We start from the raw sequence: 20527 nt of genomic DNA, 5'->3' as shown, positions 1-20527 counted from the left end.
TAAGAGTCTAGTTGGATATCTCTCGAGAAAATAAGATTAGATTTCGGTGATTGAATTTAAGGGTATTTTGATGGTTATGTACCTTTGAAACATGTGTCTACCTATGAATCTAGTTTCCTGAAAGAGGATGTTTTATGGCTGTAGCTATATATATATATATATATATATATATATATATGTATGCTGAGTGCTAAGTTTCAATTGGAAACAAGACGCTGTCATCATCATTTGATGAACATGCAGTTGCAATTTTCTATATTAGAGTATAATAACTGCTCTATTAGAGTATCTCAATCTTCAAATTCAAACTCTTTTTCCCAATTGCTCAGTAGTTGGAATACAGTCATATAGTTTCTACATGTAAAATTTCCTTCTTCTGGCCCAATCTGTAGGCTACTACCACGCATCAAAAATTGTGCATTATAATTATACTAATAGACAAATACCATCATCATCAAAATAGTACTTAATTTTTCATTATTATGAAATTTGTCTATTGCTTAATACCATCATCAAAATATAAATTTCTCATTATAATATTATAGTGTTGTTGAAATAGCACTGTGAAAACTTGGAAATGGGTATTGCCAACTGTTTTGCAAGTGATGAAAGGAATGAATTGGTTCTGCAGGTTGTAAATATGTGTTATATTAATTCTAACAAAGTTTAAGCATGTTTGCATCTGCGGGCTGTACCTTGAATCCAGACACCCATGACCACTTTATAGTGGCCACCTGCACAGAAAGGCTATAAAGGCTAAACCTGCACAGAAAGGCTATAAAGGCTAACTTCAAATTCCCAAGTAAGAAGTTTATATACTTTGATCCATCTTGTGTAAAGCAGCCACTTGGCCAGGTGACTGACCTAAACAGATACTGCTCAAAATAGACCACGTTTCAAATTCTGAGTATTAACTGTATTATAATGCTGTCAACTTCTCAACTAGCATCTCCTTATGAAATCCTATAGATCCACCCATCATTCAGATGGCCAAACTATATGCAGTTACCATGTTTCTGGAGTAAATCTGTGGGAATCCAAAGTTGCTCCTCATCATCAGTATTTATCTAGTATTGCTACAGCTAGGGTACTACAGTAGTGGGCGTGTAATAAATGCTGCAACATAAACTATGCTACAGCATGTATTACATATCCACTACTGTAATGAGATACAAGAAACAGGGTGAGTACTCTGTAGTTATTTTATCTATCAGGTAAGTGTGCCTAGAGTGATATATCACTTATACCATGACTGTGTTGGATTTTGCTGACATATGCACCCTTAGCCCTCAAGCCTTCGGTCCTCAGGCTTTTGAGTGTGTATATAATCCCTCACAGCCATGGTGTAACTATTACATACATACGTATATGTATATTACAGAGGCAGTTATGTCAGTAGAAGTAGTAGAGGGGTTACCACAGCCCCAGGCAGGACACCTAAAATAGCAGCTAGGATGCACTCTGCTAGATATAACTATTCCATCAAGTACGTACTACTAATTGAGATCGATCAGATGGATGGTGTTTGATCATGTGGGAGTTGTTCATGGATTCCATAATGTATAGATGGATCTAGGAGACACTGGTAAGGGGGAGGTGAAGCACAGACTGGTAAGGGGAGGTGAGGCACAGACTGGTAAGGGAAGGTGGGGCACTCCCTACTGTATACATACAAATTTTCGAGGGACGTAATATTTGCGGTTGCTTAGCTGTCCATGAATCCTTTGAGATGCATTTTTGATAGTAAGTGTATGTATGCTTTGAACAACATGTGTAACTTAGTTTATGAGATAGAACTTGTTACAGTTATACATGACCATGTGTACCAAGGATTTAATTAATCTATAATTCACATCATAAATATCAAATGAATCGAATGTTCTATTAGAGTGGTGATTGCTCTATTAGACTATTTCAATCCATTAAATTTAGTAACCAGACCCTGCATGAGTTTCCATTTTCAGTTAGCTACAGTTCTTCTGCACTGATACCTGTATTATCCCAGCCATAATAAGGACTTAAAAAAGAGAACCAAGCATTAAAATAATTAATATATATATATATATATATATATATATAATCATCTGTAGAATCATGGATCTAGTAAACATTTTAACACTACCAATCTTATAACCACCTTGAGAAAATCCTGCCCACACACCTGTATAATTTTCTGACTGTTGTACTTTGTTGTAGTATGTCATGTGGTGCTACTGACTTCAAGTGTAAATATTATAGATAATCATTGATAAACATGTACTGAAATTCATACATTAACATGTTATTGCAGAATTAGTTTCATTGATGAAAATGTATCATATAAATAATTTATTGATATAACTATTCACTGAAATGCAGTTTTACAAAACTTACAAAAAATGTATGAGGTATATAAACAGAAACATTAAAAAATATATTGTAGCACTTGTTATCCAATGAGCATATTGATTTGTAGGCCGGATTACCTTTGGGAGAAAACACATTAAAGTACATCACAGATGCAGAAGCTACATTTGCACACACTTTAACCTAATTATCAAAACTCTACCAAACTATGCTAGCATAAATCTTATTTATACCAAGATACACATATGTGTCAAAACAGGGCATGTTGGCACAAACCAAGGTCAATTCTCAGTACAGGAATAGAATTATTACATTCTGTGATATTGGTAAAGAAAATTGAACATTTAACATGCAGAAGAAAATTTCATGGCCATGACATTATGTAAGAAAGTGTGAGTCTGAAAAAGTAAACACATTTTATGCGACGATGCACTCACAAGCCTGGTTGCATATATGAAGCCATTCAATGGTTTTGTATAGTAAACCTTTAATTTACAATAGTAAACCCTTTAGTGGAGTGTAGGCCATGAAGTATAGTATGTATGTAATTTAGAGCTGATTTATACAAAACCTAGTCAGGTGACCATGGTGCATGTTATCTTAATTTTCTCATTGTACTCTGTAGCTAGTATAAACTTTATATAGAAATTAGCAACATACCAGTGCATATTTTGTGCTGGTTGAAGGTTCGTTGATTCTCACTGCGAACCTCTCTTTATTTTTATCTGTACAATAGATAGATACATACTTGCACATGTACAAAGTTGCTGCAAGATATTTCTTACACAAAGAATGTAAGACGTTCTGCAGCAAAGTCTTGTCTTTCAACTTGTAGTAAATAACTTTAAGCAGACTCATTATTGCAGCATCTGTGCCATTGTTTTGAAATAAGTGGCAAACACACTGATACTTTTGTCCATTGTAGTCTTTGGAATTTTCTCTTTCTATTCTCACAATAGTAGCTTCATTCATACCAAAGTAACGAGCCAGAGGTTTCCACTGTACAAGGCAAAGCGATATACTTTGAAACATTACTGGATGACAGGGTATGTCATGATCAACATTAACGTCTTCTAAATACTTTGTGAAATCTGTTTCATTGAATTCAGTAGCAGCAGTATGCATTTTCTCTTTCTCAGCACCTTTATAGACAAATACACTGTTATGCAGATTTCTAACCACTAGAGTGTTTATACCCATTTGTCCCAATGATTGCACAATATTTTCCAGCAATATCTTGTCTTCTAACTTGTAGTAAATAATCCTCAGTAGATGTATTATTTTGGAATTTGCACCAATTCGCTGAGACCAATGATAAATACACTGATATTTCTGTTCATTGTAGTCGTGTAGATTATCTCTTTCTATTTTCATTATAGTAGCTTCATCCAGTCCAAGGTATCTACCTAGGGGCTTCCACTGTAGAATACTGTTTGCAATAGTCTGGGCTACTGCAGGACAATAGGTCATATCAACATCAAATCCTTCCATGTATTTCATGAAGTCTGTTTCATTAGATGAAGTAGATGTATACACTTTATCATCATCACCTTTATAAACATATATCAGGATTGGTAAGTGCTAACCTAGCTAAGTGCATTTGTACCTAATAATTGTACGATGTTTTGCACCAATATTTTGTCTTCCAGGTTGTGATAAATTATCCCTAACAGGTTAATTATTGTAGCATTTACACCATTGCGTTGAATCCAGTAGTAGATGCACTGATATTTCTGTTCATCATAGTCATTGTAGTTCTCTTTTTCAATCTTTGTTATAGTGGCTTCATCCAGCCCAGAGAATCGAGCCAGCTGTTTCCAATCTCCAAGACAATTAGCTATTGTCTGGGCTACCGTGGGAGAACAGACTATTTCAAAATCAAATCCTTCCATGTACTTCATGAAGTCTGCTTCCTCATATGCTGAAAATTATAGAATCATAGTACTTTATAAGCTCCGCATAACAATAATAATAGTTAGAATTATGTGTATATGCTGTAGTTAAGATTAATGAATTAGGCAATCCATAGCATTTACACACTGTGTGGGCAAGGTAACTGAAAATGAAAATGCACTAACAAACAATGTAATAATTTCAAGGAGTCAGGAGCAATGGATGTGATCACGTGATTTGCAAAAGGAAATTGAATATGTGGTATCAGTAAAGAAGAACGTATAATTCATTTTGTAATATGAAGACTGAGCTCATTTCACCAATGTATGCAGTGGCAGTGTATTTAGCAACATTCAAATATGCAGTCAAAAACAAAACACTATTCAATCATACTCTATACTGTAGCTGCCACTTAAGCTACACAATAATCGACAATGTCATGAAAGAAGCACAACTGCATACTGATCAGTGGCTATAGCTATATGTAACATGCTGTGACAGTACATTCTGTCTGTTAGTATAATAGTAAACAAACTGCAGCAAAATGAGCAAAAAAAAAACTAGCTGCTAGTAACACTCAATCTTGAAAATGGATTCCATTTACTCAAATGTCTAAGGAACAACACTGTTTAAATATTCAAAGATAGCCAGTAACAATAAATTTTGAAAATAGATTGTATTTACTTCAATCATCGAAACAGGTAGAATACCATGCAGCTGCCTGATTAGGGGTGCATCCATTAACTGACTGGACTATTGGACTCACATAAATTTTACTGTAATACCCATTTCAACTATATACAAAAGTGATTAGCTATATATATTACCATCACTTTGGCTAGCACAATCTCAGTGTCTTGTCTAGGCTCATACAGCTGTAAACTACTTTTAGTGGTCAATTTAACAGCAACAGTATCATATGAACTCTTTTCAACAGTTAGTCAGAGAATTGTGTTAACTACATGCACTGGGCAGTATAAGACTACACATATTTGAAAATTGCATTTACGCTATCACTATTGCAATTTATAAGCACCTAGAGAGTATATGCACAGACTGCTATAAAGTGAGGACAGTGCTATATGTTATAGTAGTATACTGCAGTCCATTATAATGACCTCCAGCCCTCATGCAGGCTATTTTAACTTTGACTTGTGAGCAACTGTAGTGTTTTGACTCGTGAGCAACTGCAGTAATGAAATATTGCTACAAATTATTTACAATTGGCTGCTTGTATAGTGCAGGACGTCATAAACCCCGTGATCTGACAGAGTCAATTATTACTGCCTGACATAGCCCATTTGTCAGGCAAATATCATGCATGGCCGACCTCAATAGAACCTGCCTGACAAAATGTCAGATCAAAATACAAGGAAGCAGTCCAAGGTTGTATAGTTTTTTTTTAGTGCTTAAGTACATGTAAATAGCAAAGTTTGAACACAATAATGATTGTACCATTATACATATAATAAGATTAAGCATATAAATCTATTGACGTATTCCCTGAATGCGAAATAGCATCAGTGTATCAATGTCAGGTAAAGCTTTAGTTTGCGTGACATTTTCACTGGGGTTTTGAACAAAATTATAATTGTCTCTGCGTGATCATGTCAAGACTTTCCTAGTTCATAACTTTTTGAACTACATACATGCTAGATAGACACTTGCAACTTGCATATTCGCTCATTTTCAATTATTAAGCATTTTCATTTACGAATAATTTTGAAACTTTTACTAGAAAATAAGTGACACATATGGTCACAAATTCACATTTTTCAAAGCCTAAGGAGTACATACCATGCTAGTTATTTTACTGAGCAATGCTACTAATGTCTCTATCAAATCATCAGATCTAGAATTTTGATTTGTGCTCATTCTTGCGATTTATTCAAATTTTTGAAAAATCAAGTCATTTTTTAGAATAAAATTTTTGATCAGTGAATACTTCAACTTGGTATAAATGAAGGGTATGTAATTTACTTAAATCTGTAATACAGTTTTAGATCATTGTTTAAAATGATGTAGCCTGTTATAGCCAACTGTGGGTAAACAACAATTTCTATCTTTACTATATGAATGTTTTGTCTGTAGGTCTTTCTCACCTTCTATTCTCTGATCATAAGGGATAATTTCTCTAATAATGGGATGACATGCTATTAAAATTGGCCCCACCCTGTCTGCAGTAGTCTGCTGCATGACGATGTTAATATATTTGAATGGCAATAATTTGAAGAAACTTTGGATCACTGCTTGCAAATGGGCCATGTTTATGTCTTCACAGGAAACATGCAGTCAAGGCAACTAGCTAATTTCACAATCATCAGAAGTGGTGTGGTGGTTATAGCAGTCTAGCTGCTATGTATAGTTTGTCAGCATTTTTCTATGCTTACAATACTAATTTTACACAGGGCTTTCACTTATCACCCTTTTAAGTTCTAGTTTCGCTTGCACTTCTTCATTCTGACTTGGTTAAGGGATTTATGATGTCCTCCATCACACATGAAATAAGTTCTTACACTCTATTAACACAGCCATGCCCACCTATTTAAAGTTACTGACTATTGTACTAGAATAGATTTTACATGCGTATTTATAGGTAAGTATCATTAAGCATGGTAGTCCTTATCATTAAGTACAGTAGTCCTTATCATTAAGTACAGTAGTACTTAATAAGTAAAGATCGGTAAAAAATCACACAGCTTCATAAATTCAGTTTTGCACTTTGAAAAACAGCCTTGCAATACATTTTTCCAGAAAAAACCACTTGGAATGCATTAGTACAGCCATAATGATGCTTAGAACTGAGATCAAACATTAGTGTATTTTAAGGTTAGCTATAGAACAATTCTTACTACAAGGTTAAAATGTCAAGCTTTCTGAGATTAAATCTGAGGGTATTTCTACTGCATGGTTGTGCATGTTATTTTGAAACCAAACTGACATGAGAATTTAAGGACAATTTTGAGAGTTGAGTGTGTTATTTTGAAAACAAGCCTAAACTTAGGCTCCTGGATATTGAATAGCCATTAGGAATTTTGTAGTTATATATGCATGTATATATCATAAGATTTTTTTCCATTTGAGACTCAATTTGAGAGCATTTTAAGGCTGTATGTGCATTTTTTAACCTGGTAAAATTTTATGTATTTAACTGTCTTGAGATTGAATCTGAGGGCATTGCTATTTAAAAAACAAGTTTAACTTAAGTGTATACAGTACTTTTAATTGTTACAATTTTAGAGGGAGTATATAGGGGGAAAATCTCAGCCCTAGAATAACACTGCATTCACCTGAGCCCCTGCCAAACCAGTAATACCAAAGAGGTGACATCAGGAATGGATCCAGACTTTAAAAGGGTGGATTTCATCTGAGCTGCCATAGCTTCTAGTATAGCTATTATACTTACAGGTTTTTGCAATTGAATTCGTCGCCTTTGCAATTGAATTCGTTCTGTTTGCAATTGAATTCGTCGGTATTGCAATTGAATTCGTCCCGTTTGCAATTGAATTCGTCGGTTTTGCAATTGAATTCGTCGGTTTTGCAGTTGAATTAGTCAGTTTTGCAATAGAATTCGTCGCGTTTGCATTACAAATCGTCATAAACAAAATGGCTCCAAGAAACTAACCGTTCATTAAGAGATGAATTATTTATGCCATGGAGAGTTACACTTGAGATACTAGAAGGTAATTGAAGCTGGTAGTACGCGAAGTTGATAGCTGTCTGACAAGCTAATTAGCTTGCTCGCGAGTGACCACACCCATCGCGAATGGCGTAGTAGAGTTTGGAATGTTGCTGGAGAGGCTGTAGAGGAAGAATTATTGCCTAATAAAGAGTTGTTTACTACTGTTGTACTTGAACAAGTTCTTGTAGCAGCTGCTACATCATGTTTTCGTGTTTGCTCCAGCTGCCATTCTTGTTATGCACTTGTCAATTTCATGCCCCACCCCCGGGGAGGGTGGGGGAATACAGGGGATTTACACTATGTCCCCACCCCTATAGTAGGGGATTTGACGACACCTCAAGGATGACTAAGCGCATATTTCATGTATGCGACTAGTAATAAACCTGCCCTGTAGCTAGTAAAATTAGCTAAGTGCGATTTTACTGTTTAGAAATGCAACTACCGAAAGTCGGTCAGTAAGTTGGACAACTATCAATTTTCCCAGGGGTGGGGACAAGAAGCAATGTCAAATCCCCACCTGGGGTGTGGGGACACCCAGGGATGGGGCGTGAAATTGACAAGTGCGTTACGGACGAATTTAACTGCAAAAGCGACGAATTCTATTGCAAAACCGACGAATTCTATTGCAAACGGGACGAATTCAGTTGCAAAACCGACGAATTCAATTGCAAAAACCTGTAATTAGTAGTAGTATTTCTAATAACTCCCCTTTAGCAATAGTTTAAAATCTTACAATTAATTTTAAGCTTTAGAAGTGCAACTGAAACCTTTCTAGCTGAGCACACTATGCAGGTGCTTACTGCATATCAAGATGCTGGGGTAACAGTTTCCAAGTGATTTTGCAGCAAAGGGAAGTAAAATAAACGTGTTATGCCACTACAAGTCATGAAATAATATTTTTTTGACTGATATACTGATTACAATAAATTTAACAAGCAGCTCATTGAGTAATACTAAGGCTCTTCCAAGGTGGAGGAGGGGGTGTTCCATGGAACTCCCCTGGATCCACTCCCTGAAGATTGCTCACATGTAGATTCACTTTAATGGTTTGCAACTGGTACAGGACCAAGTATGTTTTCATGTTGTAAACATGTTTGCATATCTGGTTTGTCTATGCTAAATATGTTATTTTGGGCAGCTGGCTTAGGCGAACATGTATAATAGACAATTATAGTCAGGCAGCTTTAATGCCAAAACTGGATGTTCTGGACAACAACACCGTTTTTCCACACAATTATTACAGTACCCATAACCATAACTTCCAATTCTTGGTAGGAACTACCTCATATCACCTTGGTTCCTCCCTCAGGACTCTTTCTGAAATGGTCCAAGTTTTTTGAAACTGTGAATATAATTTTTGAACTGTTATAAGAAAACATGTGTTTTTATCATGTTATGTAAATTGAATGTTTGGCACATCAGTGGAAATTGTGGGTTTGAGTTTCTTGAGCACATGTTAAGGTATTTGATCTAAAACTAATTATATTTCAGTTTGTCAATTTATGTGCATATATAGCTATAGCAGTTATTAAAATTAAGGTGAATTTATGAAAAATAATATGTGTTTAATATGCCACTATAGAGCCTTTGAAATTCCCACTTAATACCCAGGGAACTTTAGATGATTCTTCACCTTATTGTTCTTTCCTGGATAGTATAATTGATTCAGGTACGCTGCCAGTAGTACTTAATTTTGATGCAGATGTGACTGTAGATAAATTGGTTGAGAATCAATTGCAAGTTGTGCGGCATAAATCTTACTATCTGAAGTTTAGTAAAGAAAAATTGAAAAAAGTCAGCAAAAAAGAGAAGCAGGAGTGATACTACAGAAACAATATAAGTGCAGTTCAAATGTCCTGCCTGTTTTGTCAGGGAGACTTCATGAATTTAGAACACTCGAAGCCAAATTGAGAATTCAAGACAAGCTACAAGAAGCAGAATTGATGGCAAGAATGGAAGGCAGTAATTTAGTAGTAGATGATGATAAACACCATCTGCAGATCAGCAATTGTGAATTTATGTATGAAGATGGAGTGCATTACACTTTCAAGTTTTCAGATTTACACCAGTTGTAAAAGCGGCTGAAGCAATGAATCCCTAGTGGTGCTGGTCAAGCTTAAGGTAGCTAAAATAGTATGTACAGGGATTGTTGGTTACAAAAGCTTCCACTTTGATGGTAATTTTTCTATTAGTTGCCAACAGGCACCAGTACCATCAACTCTATGCTAAATCACGAAATCACGGCATGGAACCATAACCATTATAATATATAACCACTGTGTGTTGGAGTGAAGATACACACAAAGATCAGGATCATCACATAGTTAGCTGTATAACTTGGGTCTCTGTGTGAGTTACAATAAAATTATTCAGCTTGAGAATCAACTTGCAACTACTATCTGTGAGGATTTTCATGATAAGAAATCTGTGGTTCCTGTTCTGTAGCAACATGGGGTATTTATTGTAGGTGCACTTGATAAGTTACAATCCTTTGAGTACAATTTAAACCTCCAAGGGTTCATTTCATGGAAATCAGTGTGCTTTGATTTCCTGCTTCTGTGAAATTACGTAGGGTATATGAAGAATGTCACTTTACATTTACCTGTATGGGTACAGGGATACCAGTTTCCAGACAATCATACCACTGTGCCAGCTGTTGTCCAGTAGACTAAAAGATTGTCGGTTCCACAGCAATTAATAGTGTTGATATCTGGTGAACACACGGTTAAAGGAAAATAGCCGGTCAAGTTGAGTAAGCTGTCGAAGAAAATGAAGTCGAAGGATTTGTGTGGACCAATATGCTCACACAAGCTGAAATTGCATCAACAGGTACTGCATGCAGACCCATTTCTTAAGGTCTCTCATCTGACTAGAGCAAGACATGCTCACCAAGTGACTACACTGGTTCTAGCATAACTGAAAACAGAAGCTTTCTTATAAAGTGAAAGACCACATAGTGATGTGCCAACAGTGCATGACATGAATACAGAAAATGTCAATGCGTGACAAGCCCAACATGTATACATTCCGATAACTAAGTTAATATCAACATGGAACATTTGGGACTATCTTCAGTAAAGCATACCATGAATCACTTTACATTGAAAGTCTGAAAGCTTGGTTCTTTGTTCTTGACCACTATAACTATATATGCACAGTGAATTCCAATACGCATCCGTGATATTAGAGTCTACCAACATCTGTTAATGAATTTGAGGAGCATGGTCATTGGGTTATCAACAAAACTACCAATAGATTCTTAGCCATCCCAATTGATCAAGTCCATGAACAGTAGTGAAGAAATCTGGGGGTGCAATTGGATGTGGCTCCAGAAATAGATGGTATAATTAAGGGCCTGAACAAACATGGTTATTAAAGGAGTTTGAAGTTGACTGTTCTGAGCTGGAATGTGACTATCCACCAAGAAGAAGGATTTTCAATACAAAAAGCTCCAAAGTACAAACACAAGCTGCAAGTCTAATTGAAGTACATGATCAAACAAGTTTCAAACTCTGGTCCTTCCTGGAGGACAGTGATGAATTACTTGCTCTGTATACATGATGAGTCTGCATGCACTGTATGAGAATTTTTTAATCTAGGAACATTTCAGTATTCCATGGAGATGCTACAAAGAAGTGATAACCAATCTCAATAGGTTTATTCATGATCCCATTAAAAAATTCTTTCTATTTAGTTGCTCAAGGCCCCAGTCAAGAACAAAACAAGCTGAAAAGATTTCGTAAAGAAAGATCTCTCGCGTATGCGGCACAAAGCCATTGACAAAAGTGCATTCTTCAGTCATGAAAATTACTCTTCACTTGCCAATGGAGAAAAACTGTATTAGAAAAGAAATCCAATTTACTGACTATTAATTTTTGGTCCAGTACACACAGATTGATCCATATACAAGTTCATTGATGTGAAACTTCTTATATGAGCTGCTGTTATGCACCTATTGAAACTTCTTATGACCTGCTGTTATGTACCTATATAGTTCCCATCACAAATATTTGCAACATTTGATGAGTAGATCTCTGTTCCTGAAGTGATCAAACAGTTAGAAAATTGTAAGCATGTGGATGTTGTCTGGAAATATATTTCCAGCAGGATTTTAAAGCATGAAAGGACATTCAGAGAAAGGTTGCTGGTAAAAACAAGCTCCCAAAAAGGTGGGCAGATTTCAAGCAATAAATTATAGTTCACATTTCTATATCCAACAAGATTGCTGTATGAATTGTCCTAAAGGGAAAGAAATCATACTGCCAACTGAGAGTACAGCTCAAGGAGCTAATAGACCCACATTATAATGCAGTGATTATGACACCAGGCTAGTAATTCACCTGTAGTACAAGAGTGACTTGAGAACGGTTGCACTGTCTGGTGAGTACAGTCCACGCGATGTGGTGATAATCCTTGCTGGCATGTTTCAACACTTTGTGTTGAAGATGTAAACATTTGGTTCTGGGTAGGGCTTTGCACACTATCATGCATATTAATACCATTCATGAGAGTCTGAGCACAGAAATTGTTGGCCTTTTCAATCTTTCATATAACTTTACTGGATGCAACACTATACATGGCATTCTTTGGATGAGGCAAGAGAGCATCAAGTATTATGTGTGTCTCCAATTACATGACATTCCATCCATGGTGTTATAAAACCTCACACTCCTCATTTTCTAGCACTTTACAGTTACTCTATATGATAAGACTAGCGATGTAGAACCAGTGGATGAAGCAAGGAAGGTTCTATTTTGCCAGAAGGAAAGAATGGAAAAACTGCCCCCAACCCAGGATGAATTATTGCAACACATCAAAGTGAGTAGCTTATCTGTAATCAAGTACAGCTAGGATGTTTAATTAACACATCTCCTCCTGAAAAATGCTTGTAAAAGCAGTTAGAGCACAAGTGGATGTAGTACCAGGTGTTTGCAAAGAAAAAAAACAACAGATTGGAGTTACATTGAACCCTGTAGGTGTGATTATTACTGCTTTTAGCATCACAGTCAAGTGGATAGATGACTTGTTATGCATGCATACATAATAATGTGTGTACATGTATATTGCCAATGTACTATATATACAATAACTCAAGCTTCATGCATACGGTAGAAAATGGAATCCAAGTTGGTTGCTAGGATATTTGCTTGTACAAAATTGTTCCTATAAAAAGATTGGAAGTTAAGATCATTATTGCATAGGTAACGTAAAATTTTGGTGCTTTTGTTTCAAATGTCCAGTTACTAAGCCACCTTACTAAACGTTCATAACTGCAATTTGCTTTTTTATATAAAAGTTCCTAAATTTAAAGTGGATTATAGACTAATTGTACTCAACCAATACATTCGAGTTCAAAAATATGTAGGCAGTTTTAGTCCCTGGCAAACTATGATCAATATCTATATGTATTGTTTAGTCTGCCAAAAAGAGCACCTTTTGACAAATGGTCACATATATAAAACCCATGCAGTGAGATGTCAGTGTTGTGTAAGCGATGGCTGGGTGCAGAGGAAGTTCCAGATCAAAGTTAGCTGTTTTGGCACATGCCCAGAAAACATATTACTGACTCTGGGTCTCTGTAGGATATTTTTGTATTCCTCAGTTTTATCAAGATTCCGACTACTTGTATTAACCCACTCTCACAGGTCCCTATATAATGGCACTTATATAACATTACAACACAAGCTGTTCACACATCGAAACAAATGTAATGGTTTGTGCACTACATGCATGCAGTAGGCGCTTCAAACTTAAACACAATATAACAACAGTCCATAACCATGTTGCTCTGGATTTCCGAGATTTTATATTTTGCTGATAATTTTCCAGCTGAATAATTTTAATTTTCCCTTCTGTGGAGGATCATATTTGGTAGAACTATGTGAGGATACAATGACTAGTATTCTATGTCCTTGTGATGTTGTGGAATGCATAGCATGCAGGTAACATGGATAATTGCAGTTAATTTTTATAGTGAATACACATGGATTGGAATTTTATCTTTGATGTGTGCAGTGTGAAATTTCTTATAGTAAATGTGTTCCAAGTTTTCTCTTTTACCAAAGTCCCACACCAGCAATTAAAGTTGCAGCAACATTTTTTATGTGAAAAAGTGTGTACTTGAATTTTTTAAGCCACACTTATAATGGCTAATGGCAAAAAAATAAATTTTCAGACATTGCTCAATGTAGTGGTCCTTGAATGTAAAATATTCAATTGAAAAAAGTAAGAGATGCACCTATTATCTTTAAATATATATTTGGATTATTTTAAAATATATATTTGGATTATTTTGCATATGTGCACGGTATTTATTAACTGTAAATCTGTTTTAATGCTTGCTTGGGAGTACATGTTCACTTCCTGACAAGATATCAATCCAACAAGACAACCTATATGCTCTCAAGTACTTACTACTTTTTGTTTCATGGTCTTTTTAATTTGCACCAAATCGACGTAGTGAAGATATGACAATTGTCATGCACTGCTAATAGCTAATTTTGTACTCTGCTATACACACTCATTCTTGTGTGCATAATTATGTAGTCAATATATAGCTGTTTTTATTGATTGCACTCAAATATAATATAGTTTCATAGCTATGTCTATTACACATTCTTTATGTTTGTGACGAGACGAGGAATCCGGGAAGGCTGATACCGTAATTCAGAGAGAACCATCATTATTATAAATGAGAAAACACAATAAGTAGAGTTAGCTTACAGTATTTTTTATTTATTTATTTATTGATTAGCAAACACCCGACAGGGTTTTTACGTTAATGTACACGGTACGTACACATAAGTGCCTTGTTTAAGTTACAATAACATAAGTGCCTATAGTTTAAGTTACAATAATGATTAGTACTAAGTTATGTGCGACCTCGGTCTCGTGCGACCACAATCAGATCGTAGTAAAAAGATCTGTGTGGGCACGGCAAGGTAAATACAAGAGCAAAACTGACAAACATACATACATACAGAAAACAAACAAACAAAAAAAAGTGATTAGAAGTTACAAATTTAGGGAGACCACTCACTGCAGTTCCTAGCCAAGAAAATTCGTTGTGAGCATGTAATGCAAGTGTTGGCTGCTCTATCTAGAGTCTGTCTTATGTTAGATTTGGTGGCAATAGACGGCTGAGTGAAATCAATAAACTCTTTAAAGCGTGAATGCTGCTAGGCAGATAGTGACCTTATTATTATTAGCACTTTATTACAGTGACCAGCACTGAAGGTCTGACAGCAACATGTACTGCAGCCTTAGGATTACCTAACCTAATTTCAAGGACTTAGACCTAATGACTTAGCACACTAATTTCTACTGTTTCATAATAGTTAGGAATTTGTAAGCGGTCAAATTCTGAAAGCGGCTGTTATTATTATTATTTGTTTACTGTACAGAAACCTCCATATGGAGTATATAGTACAACAGATTAAATTAAGAATAAATTGTAGTGATTGTACTTAGCTATAATTAATACATTGTTTAAATGTGCTTAAGGTAGGTGATTCCACAGTACTGCTAGATAGGTTATTCCATAATTTAATTGTAGAGGGGTAATAAGAGTAAAGATAAGAGTCAATTCTGGAATGTGGCTGCAAAAATCGTTGATCGTGACCTCATGTTTAGCTTGCTGTTGTAGTTTCTATTATCGATGTGAACTTGTCTATGCACCATTTTATACATCATAACTAGCTTCAAATTGTTCCGTCGCTGTTCAAGAGTAAATATTCAGTCTTGTTTTGCTTCCTGGATCTTGCTTCCTGAATGTGATGCTCAGAGTCCAAAGGACAAGTTAGTTCTAGTAAAGCCACGGCTTTATTTTCGTGATAAAAATTTTCGTGTAATTCGTATGGTTTATGTGAATGACTGCTCTATTAGAGTAGTTCGATCTTGTGTAAGAATTTTCTTGTAAGAAATTTTTGCACAAGTTTTGCATACGATTATTTTACAACGAAAACAAAGCAAATTACGGTACTTCGTGTGCATACGAACTCGTACAACATTGACCTATCTCTGTATCAGGGATCTTTTTTTTTGGTCTCACATTACCAAACCAGCCATTGTAGTGCCTCAGTTTCATTTTAAGTCTGGATCCGCCCCTGCTCTGTATAATCGTGTGTCCGGGGTGAACCTGTCCGATATTAGCTAGGTGATTTTGTCAGTCTGGATCAGACTCGCTTAAAAAGTATCTGGGTCTGACCCGGATTGGATCACGTGCGAAGCAAATTAATTAGCCTCTGAACGGGCTGTTTACTTTGCCAATCCGTCAAGGGGGCCTTGGTGTATTTGACCCTTGTAAATCTTCCCAAGACAACTATCAGTTTTCCACATCTGTTACATCCCCCCTAGCATCTGCCACCCTGAATCAGCTTTCTTGCTTTGATTCCTCCATCCTACAACAACAGCGTGCTCTTAAACAAGAAGCTCTATCCATCAAACGTCAGAATCTCTCTCAAAGATTTTCAGAGTTTCTCTCGACTTTGTCCAACAATCTCCAACTGTCCCTGAAACTAGCTGGTGAGAAGGGTGCATCCTCCTGGCTTTCCACTTTGCCTTTGGAATGTCATGGATTTGCTCTGCACAAAGGTGGCTTTTGTGATGCGTTAGCTCTCCGTTATGGTTGGTCTCCTAAGAATCTCTCTCCCTACGTACAGCTAACCAAGATGTCGGTGCTCGCTTGGACATCAAGGCTTCTGGATTCTGGGGTTCTCGGTTTGAACCTACTTTTTTTGATGTTAGAATATTTAACCCTTATGTAGGCATTCCAGTATCCAAGATTTTTAAATAAAAAAATTCTCCGTATATTCCCCAATAGAACCCTGGCACAAAATAACAACTCGTGTTTAACTTGGGATTGCTCCGTAGTGCGAGCTCCAATGAGGATGAAAATCGGTATGAGGTTTGTCCACACGCTGATCGTCATAAAAATCTTAGTGTTGTCGTGCGCATTACATATAAGTAAGTTTTGTGTTGTTTTGTGATCTTTTCAAGCCTTGTAATGTATGTAGAATACTTTAAAACTTTTAAAAACGTACTGTCGGATAGGAGGTAGTCACTGGTGCTTACTTAAAGTGTGTAGTTACTTCGCTCGGGTTAGCGATTTTCAGCTCCAGAGTAATTTTCTGATGGCTGTGTCATCAGCTCAAAAATACAAGCCACTTCAAAGTCGGCATAACAATTCCGTAATTGAAACCATAACTCCACCTTAGGTATTGTTGCATTATTGTGGCACCTCCACTTTAGTTGTTTACCTTTGTAAGTTGTTACCTTGATGTTTTCACTTACTTGAGATAGCCACTTGCCTATGGGTATACACCATTGAGAAATGTGCAATAGGAGAAACATATTTGCTCACCACAAAACATACGAAGATTGTTGAGATCCGATACAATCTGAAGTTACTCCCATTACATGTACAAACCTGCAGCTAGGAGCAACTGCAGTTTCAAGGCAGTCCAGATGGCTTCCTGATTCAATTGTGCCATTTTTCCCTTTAAAATGTATGGGGAAAAAATACTCTCAGACCTTTTTTCAGTTTTTAAGCACTGTGCATGCCAAAGTAGCTAATTCCAACCCAACAAACTATATATTTCTGAGATCGGTATTCAATACTCTATCTATTGAGCATATAAAAAGTCCATTTTTCCAAAATTTTAAAATCAGGCTGGAATGCCTACCTTATGCCCCTTCAAACCGTTGTAATCCCTATCGCCAGCATGAAACTTCGAAGCGCCGTCAGTACGAGGAGAGAGTGCGAGAGGTGGAACATGGTAATTTTAGTCCTCTTGTTTTTTCAACTTCTGGAGGCATGGTGCCTCCACCACTGTGGCTTACAAACGCCTGGCCTTCCTCCTATCTTGTAAGTGGAAATCACCGTACTGTAGGGTGATGAGCTGGCTTCGCTGCCGTCTTGGCTTCTCCTTATTGCACTCTGCCATCATGTGCATAAGGGGTTCTCGCTCCTCCTCTGGTCATCCCTTTAAGGGTCATGTTCCAGCATCAGTTGACCTTGCACTGGGGGAGGGGCGTCTTGGGGCCGTTTAAGCCCCATTTCCTTTTTTTTCCTATTCTGTGTTCTGTAGGTTCTGTTTTAGTAGCTCTGTAGGTGTACGAAAAGGCAAACCCATTTTATAGAACATCTTAGCGTAGAGTAGAGTGTGGTGGATGGGAGTGCCAACTCGGGCCGGTTCTTCTTTCTTTAAAAAAAAAAGAAGCAAATTAATTAGTTAGACGGTACGGAGCGTCAGTCAAGTCCTGATGCAACTCAGCTTCTTTCGTGGGCTATGCCCACTTATTGGACGACTGCCTGCAGCCACGCCCATTTATCGGTGATATTAAAGTCGTAACAGGTATGTACGAAACCATGCTCATAGCTGCATGCCTTATGTGGATCCACGCCCACTAATCGATTGTTGTTGTACGAGATACAGCCAAGGCCAACTTCTTTCGTGAGCCACGCCCACTTTATATCGGGAATGTATCGTGATCCTTGTTTGAGCAGGCAGCTCGCATTGCTGTGTCCTGTTCTTACAGAATTTTTAATTCTAGAGCCTCCCCGGACTGGGATCTTTTTAGACCACCTTAGGTAAACTTTAAATATTATATAGCTAGATTTTTTTTTTTTTTGGTGTATTATAATTTAATTTTAGTTAATGTAAGTCTTGCCAGGGCTCCTGTATACTGATCCATCAGCACATGGTACCCCTGCGTCATGCTTGTAATGCATATTATTTTTGTTTTAATCATTAAGACGTTTATTCTCTCCTTTTACGCAGTGGATATTCGTCCGGCAGCCGGACACTATTTCTGTTTGATATCCATCCGGCAGTGTCACCCATAACTCGAGTATCAAACACGCTAGTTGTATGAAGGTAAGGTTTTGGGTGAGTTCGAGGCGAGCTAAACATACCTTCGTACAGACAGTGGAGGTCATCATTGTGCTATAACAGGCAAACGTCACGTTAGCGTTGGGTTTTACTCTTTTCACCACCTTTCATAACCCTTACGTAATATTAAGCTCAAAAGCATCCAGACTTCCTACTGTAGTTGTTGCTCTCTCTCTCTTCGACTTTAGGGCACGCATCTAGTAGTTGCCGCGAGTAGTCGACTTTAGGGAATGCGTCCAGTAGTTGCCGCGAGTAGTAGACTTTAGGGGAAGCGTCCAGTAGTTGCCACGAGTAGTAGACTTTAGGGGAAGCGTCTAGTAGTGTTAGGGTTAGGGTTAGAGTTCAGCTTTGGTTTCTTCTTCACCTTTAGGGTTAGGTTCTTCTTACTATATACAGCTTATTTCGTTAGTCACATTTATAACATACAAAAGAAGAGAATCAAGGGAGCTAGCAGCGGTAGCATAATCGGTAGCACACTGGACCATCACACTGGGATCCTGGGTTCGATCCCCCTTCAATACTGCACTTCTTTTTTCGCCTTTTTGGTTCACCGTTTTTTGTCTAAGTTCTGTAGGGTTATGAAATAGGGTGAAAAGAGTGATACCCAAGTTAGGTCGGGTTCAGCTTTAGTTTCATCTTCACTGGATCATGATTTCTTATATAGGTTTCTTCTTGAATGACGTAGCTATATATTATTATTAATTAGCAAAGCCCACCAGGGGCAACACGCTAATATCCATTACAATTACACACAATATCAATCAGATTGTTTTTAAAAGTGTCAATATCAATCTTATCAATATCAGAGATAGGTATTGTTGGTTCCATTGAATAATTGTTCGTGGTAAGAAAGAGTACTTGTAAGGCCACTCCAAATAAATTCTCTGTTTCCCGTCCTGGACTCAAGCATATTTGCATGCGGGCGGGCGGTCCATTTCCATTATTCATTATAAGATTAGCAGCTTTTTAAGCCATTATTTGTCTAGCACAACCATAAAAAGTTGCATAAAAGCATACTTAAGTTTATTCCTTCCTTTTACGCAGCAAAAATAGCACAAACGTGAAGTTTGTGCCGACTTGGTAGCACTGCTGACACGTGAGCTGACATGGTTTCAAGTGAGCCTGTCAGTATACAACAATAACCGGAAAATAATGAAAGAATACGGAATAATGGAATATTTAGAGCTGACAGTAACTAGATGCGGGCGTAGTCTCGCGTGCCAGACGGTTTGTGTGGGGGCGGCAAATAAACCGTCTGGTCACTGTTGCACACTTTCCGTGAACTCACTGGAATGCAATTAGATTACATCACGGTATTGTTTTGCGCCAAGGATGAAGTAATAATCGTTCCAACCACTTCTGTCAGCAGACTAAGACGATAATTGTACTGGTATTGTCCTGGTGACGTATTTGAAACATTGCTGAACGTCTTCCTCTACAATTCCGCCGTTTCACAAATCCGTAGTGAACCATAATCGTTCTTATACCAACGCTTTTAAGAGCCCTGTACTAGAGAAACAAAGATCCTAAACCCATGGCGTTGTTAAACTTTCGAAAAAGTAATCTGTGTAGCCGAGATTCAGTTCTTTATTACACTAAGAATTTGAATTATTAGTGTCTGTTTCGTCACAGAGTCCGCGAAGCGATCTGATTGGCTCTGCCAACATTCCGGCAGCGGTCCCGGAATGTGTGCAACAGTGACCAGACGGTTTAT

General features: G+C 37.1%; 1 protein-coding gene across 1 annotated transcript in view; it reads right to left on the bottom strand.

Annotated features, from left to right (window-relative positions):
- Positions 1-2265: 2265 nt before the first annotated feature.
- LOC136245371 (uncharacterized) overlaps positions 2266-20527 on the bottom strand; it is a 35207-nt gene continuing 16945 nt past the window's right edge. The window contains exons 2-5 of the mRNA XM_066036855.1: positions 3953-4267; positions 3543-3896; positions 3007-3488; positions 2266-2465 (exon numbers count right to left, since the gene is read on the bottom strand). Of these exons, the coding sequence (XP_065892927.1) occupies positions 2370-2465; positions 3007-3488; positions 3543-3896; positions 3953-4267 (1247 nt within the window). The 3' untranslated portion in view covers positions 2266-2369. The remainder of the gene's footprint in view (positions 2466-3006; positions 3489-3542; positions 3897-3952; positions 4268-20527) is intronic.

This window comes from Dysidea avara, chromosome 15, assembly GCF_963678975.1.
Source record: "Dysidea avara chromosome 15, odDysAvar1.4, whole genome shotgun sequence".
NCBI lineage: Eukaryota > Metazoa > Porifera > Demospongiae > Dictyoceratida > Dysideidae > Dysidea > Dysidea avara.
Note: the sequence above shows the minus strand (reverse complement) of the source record. Positions and strands in the feature narration are given on the sequence as shown.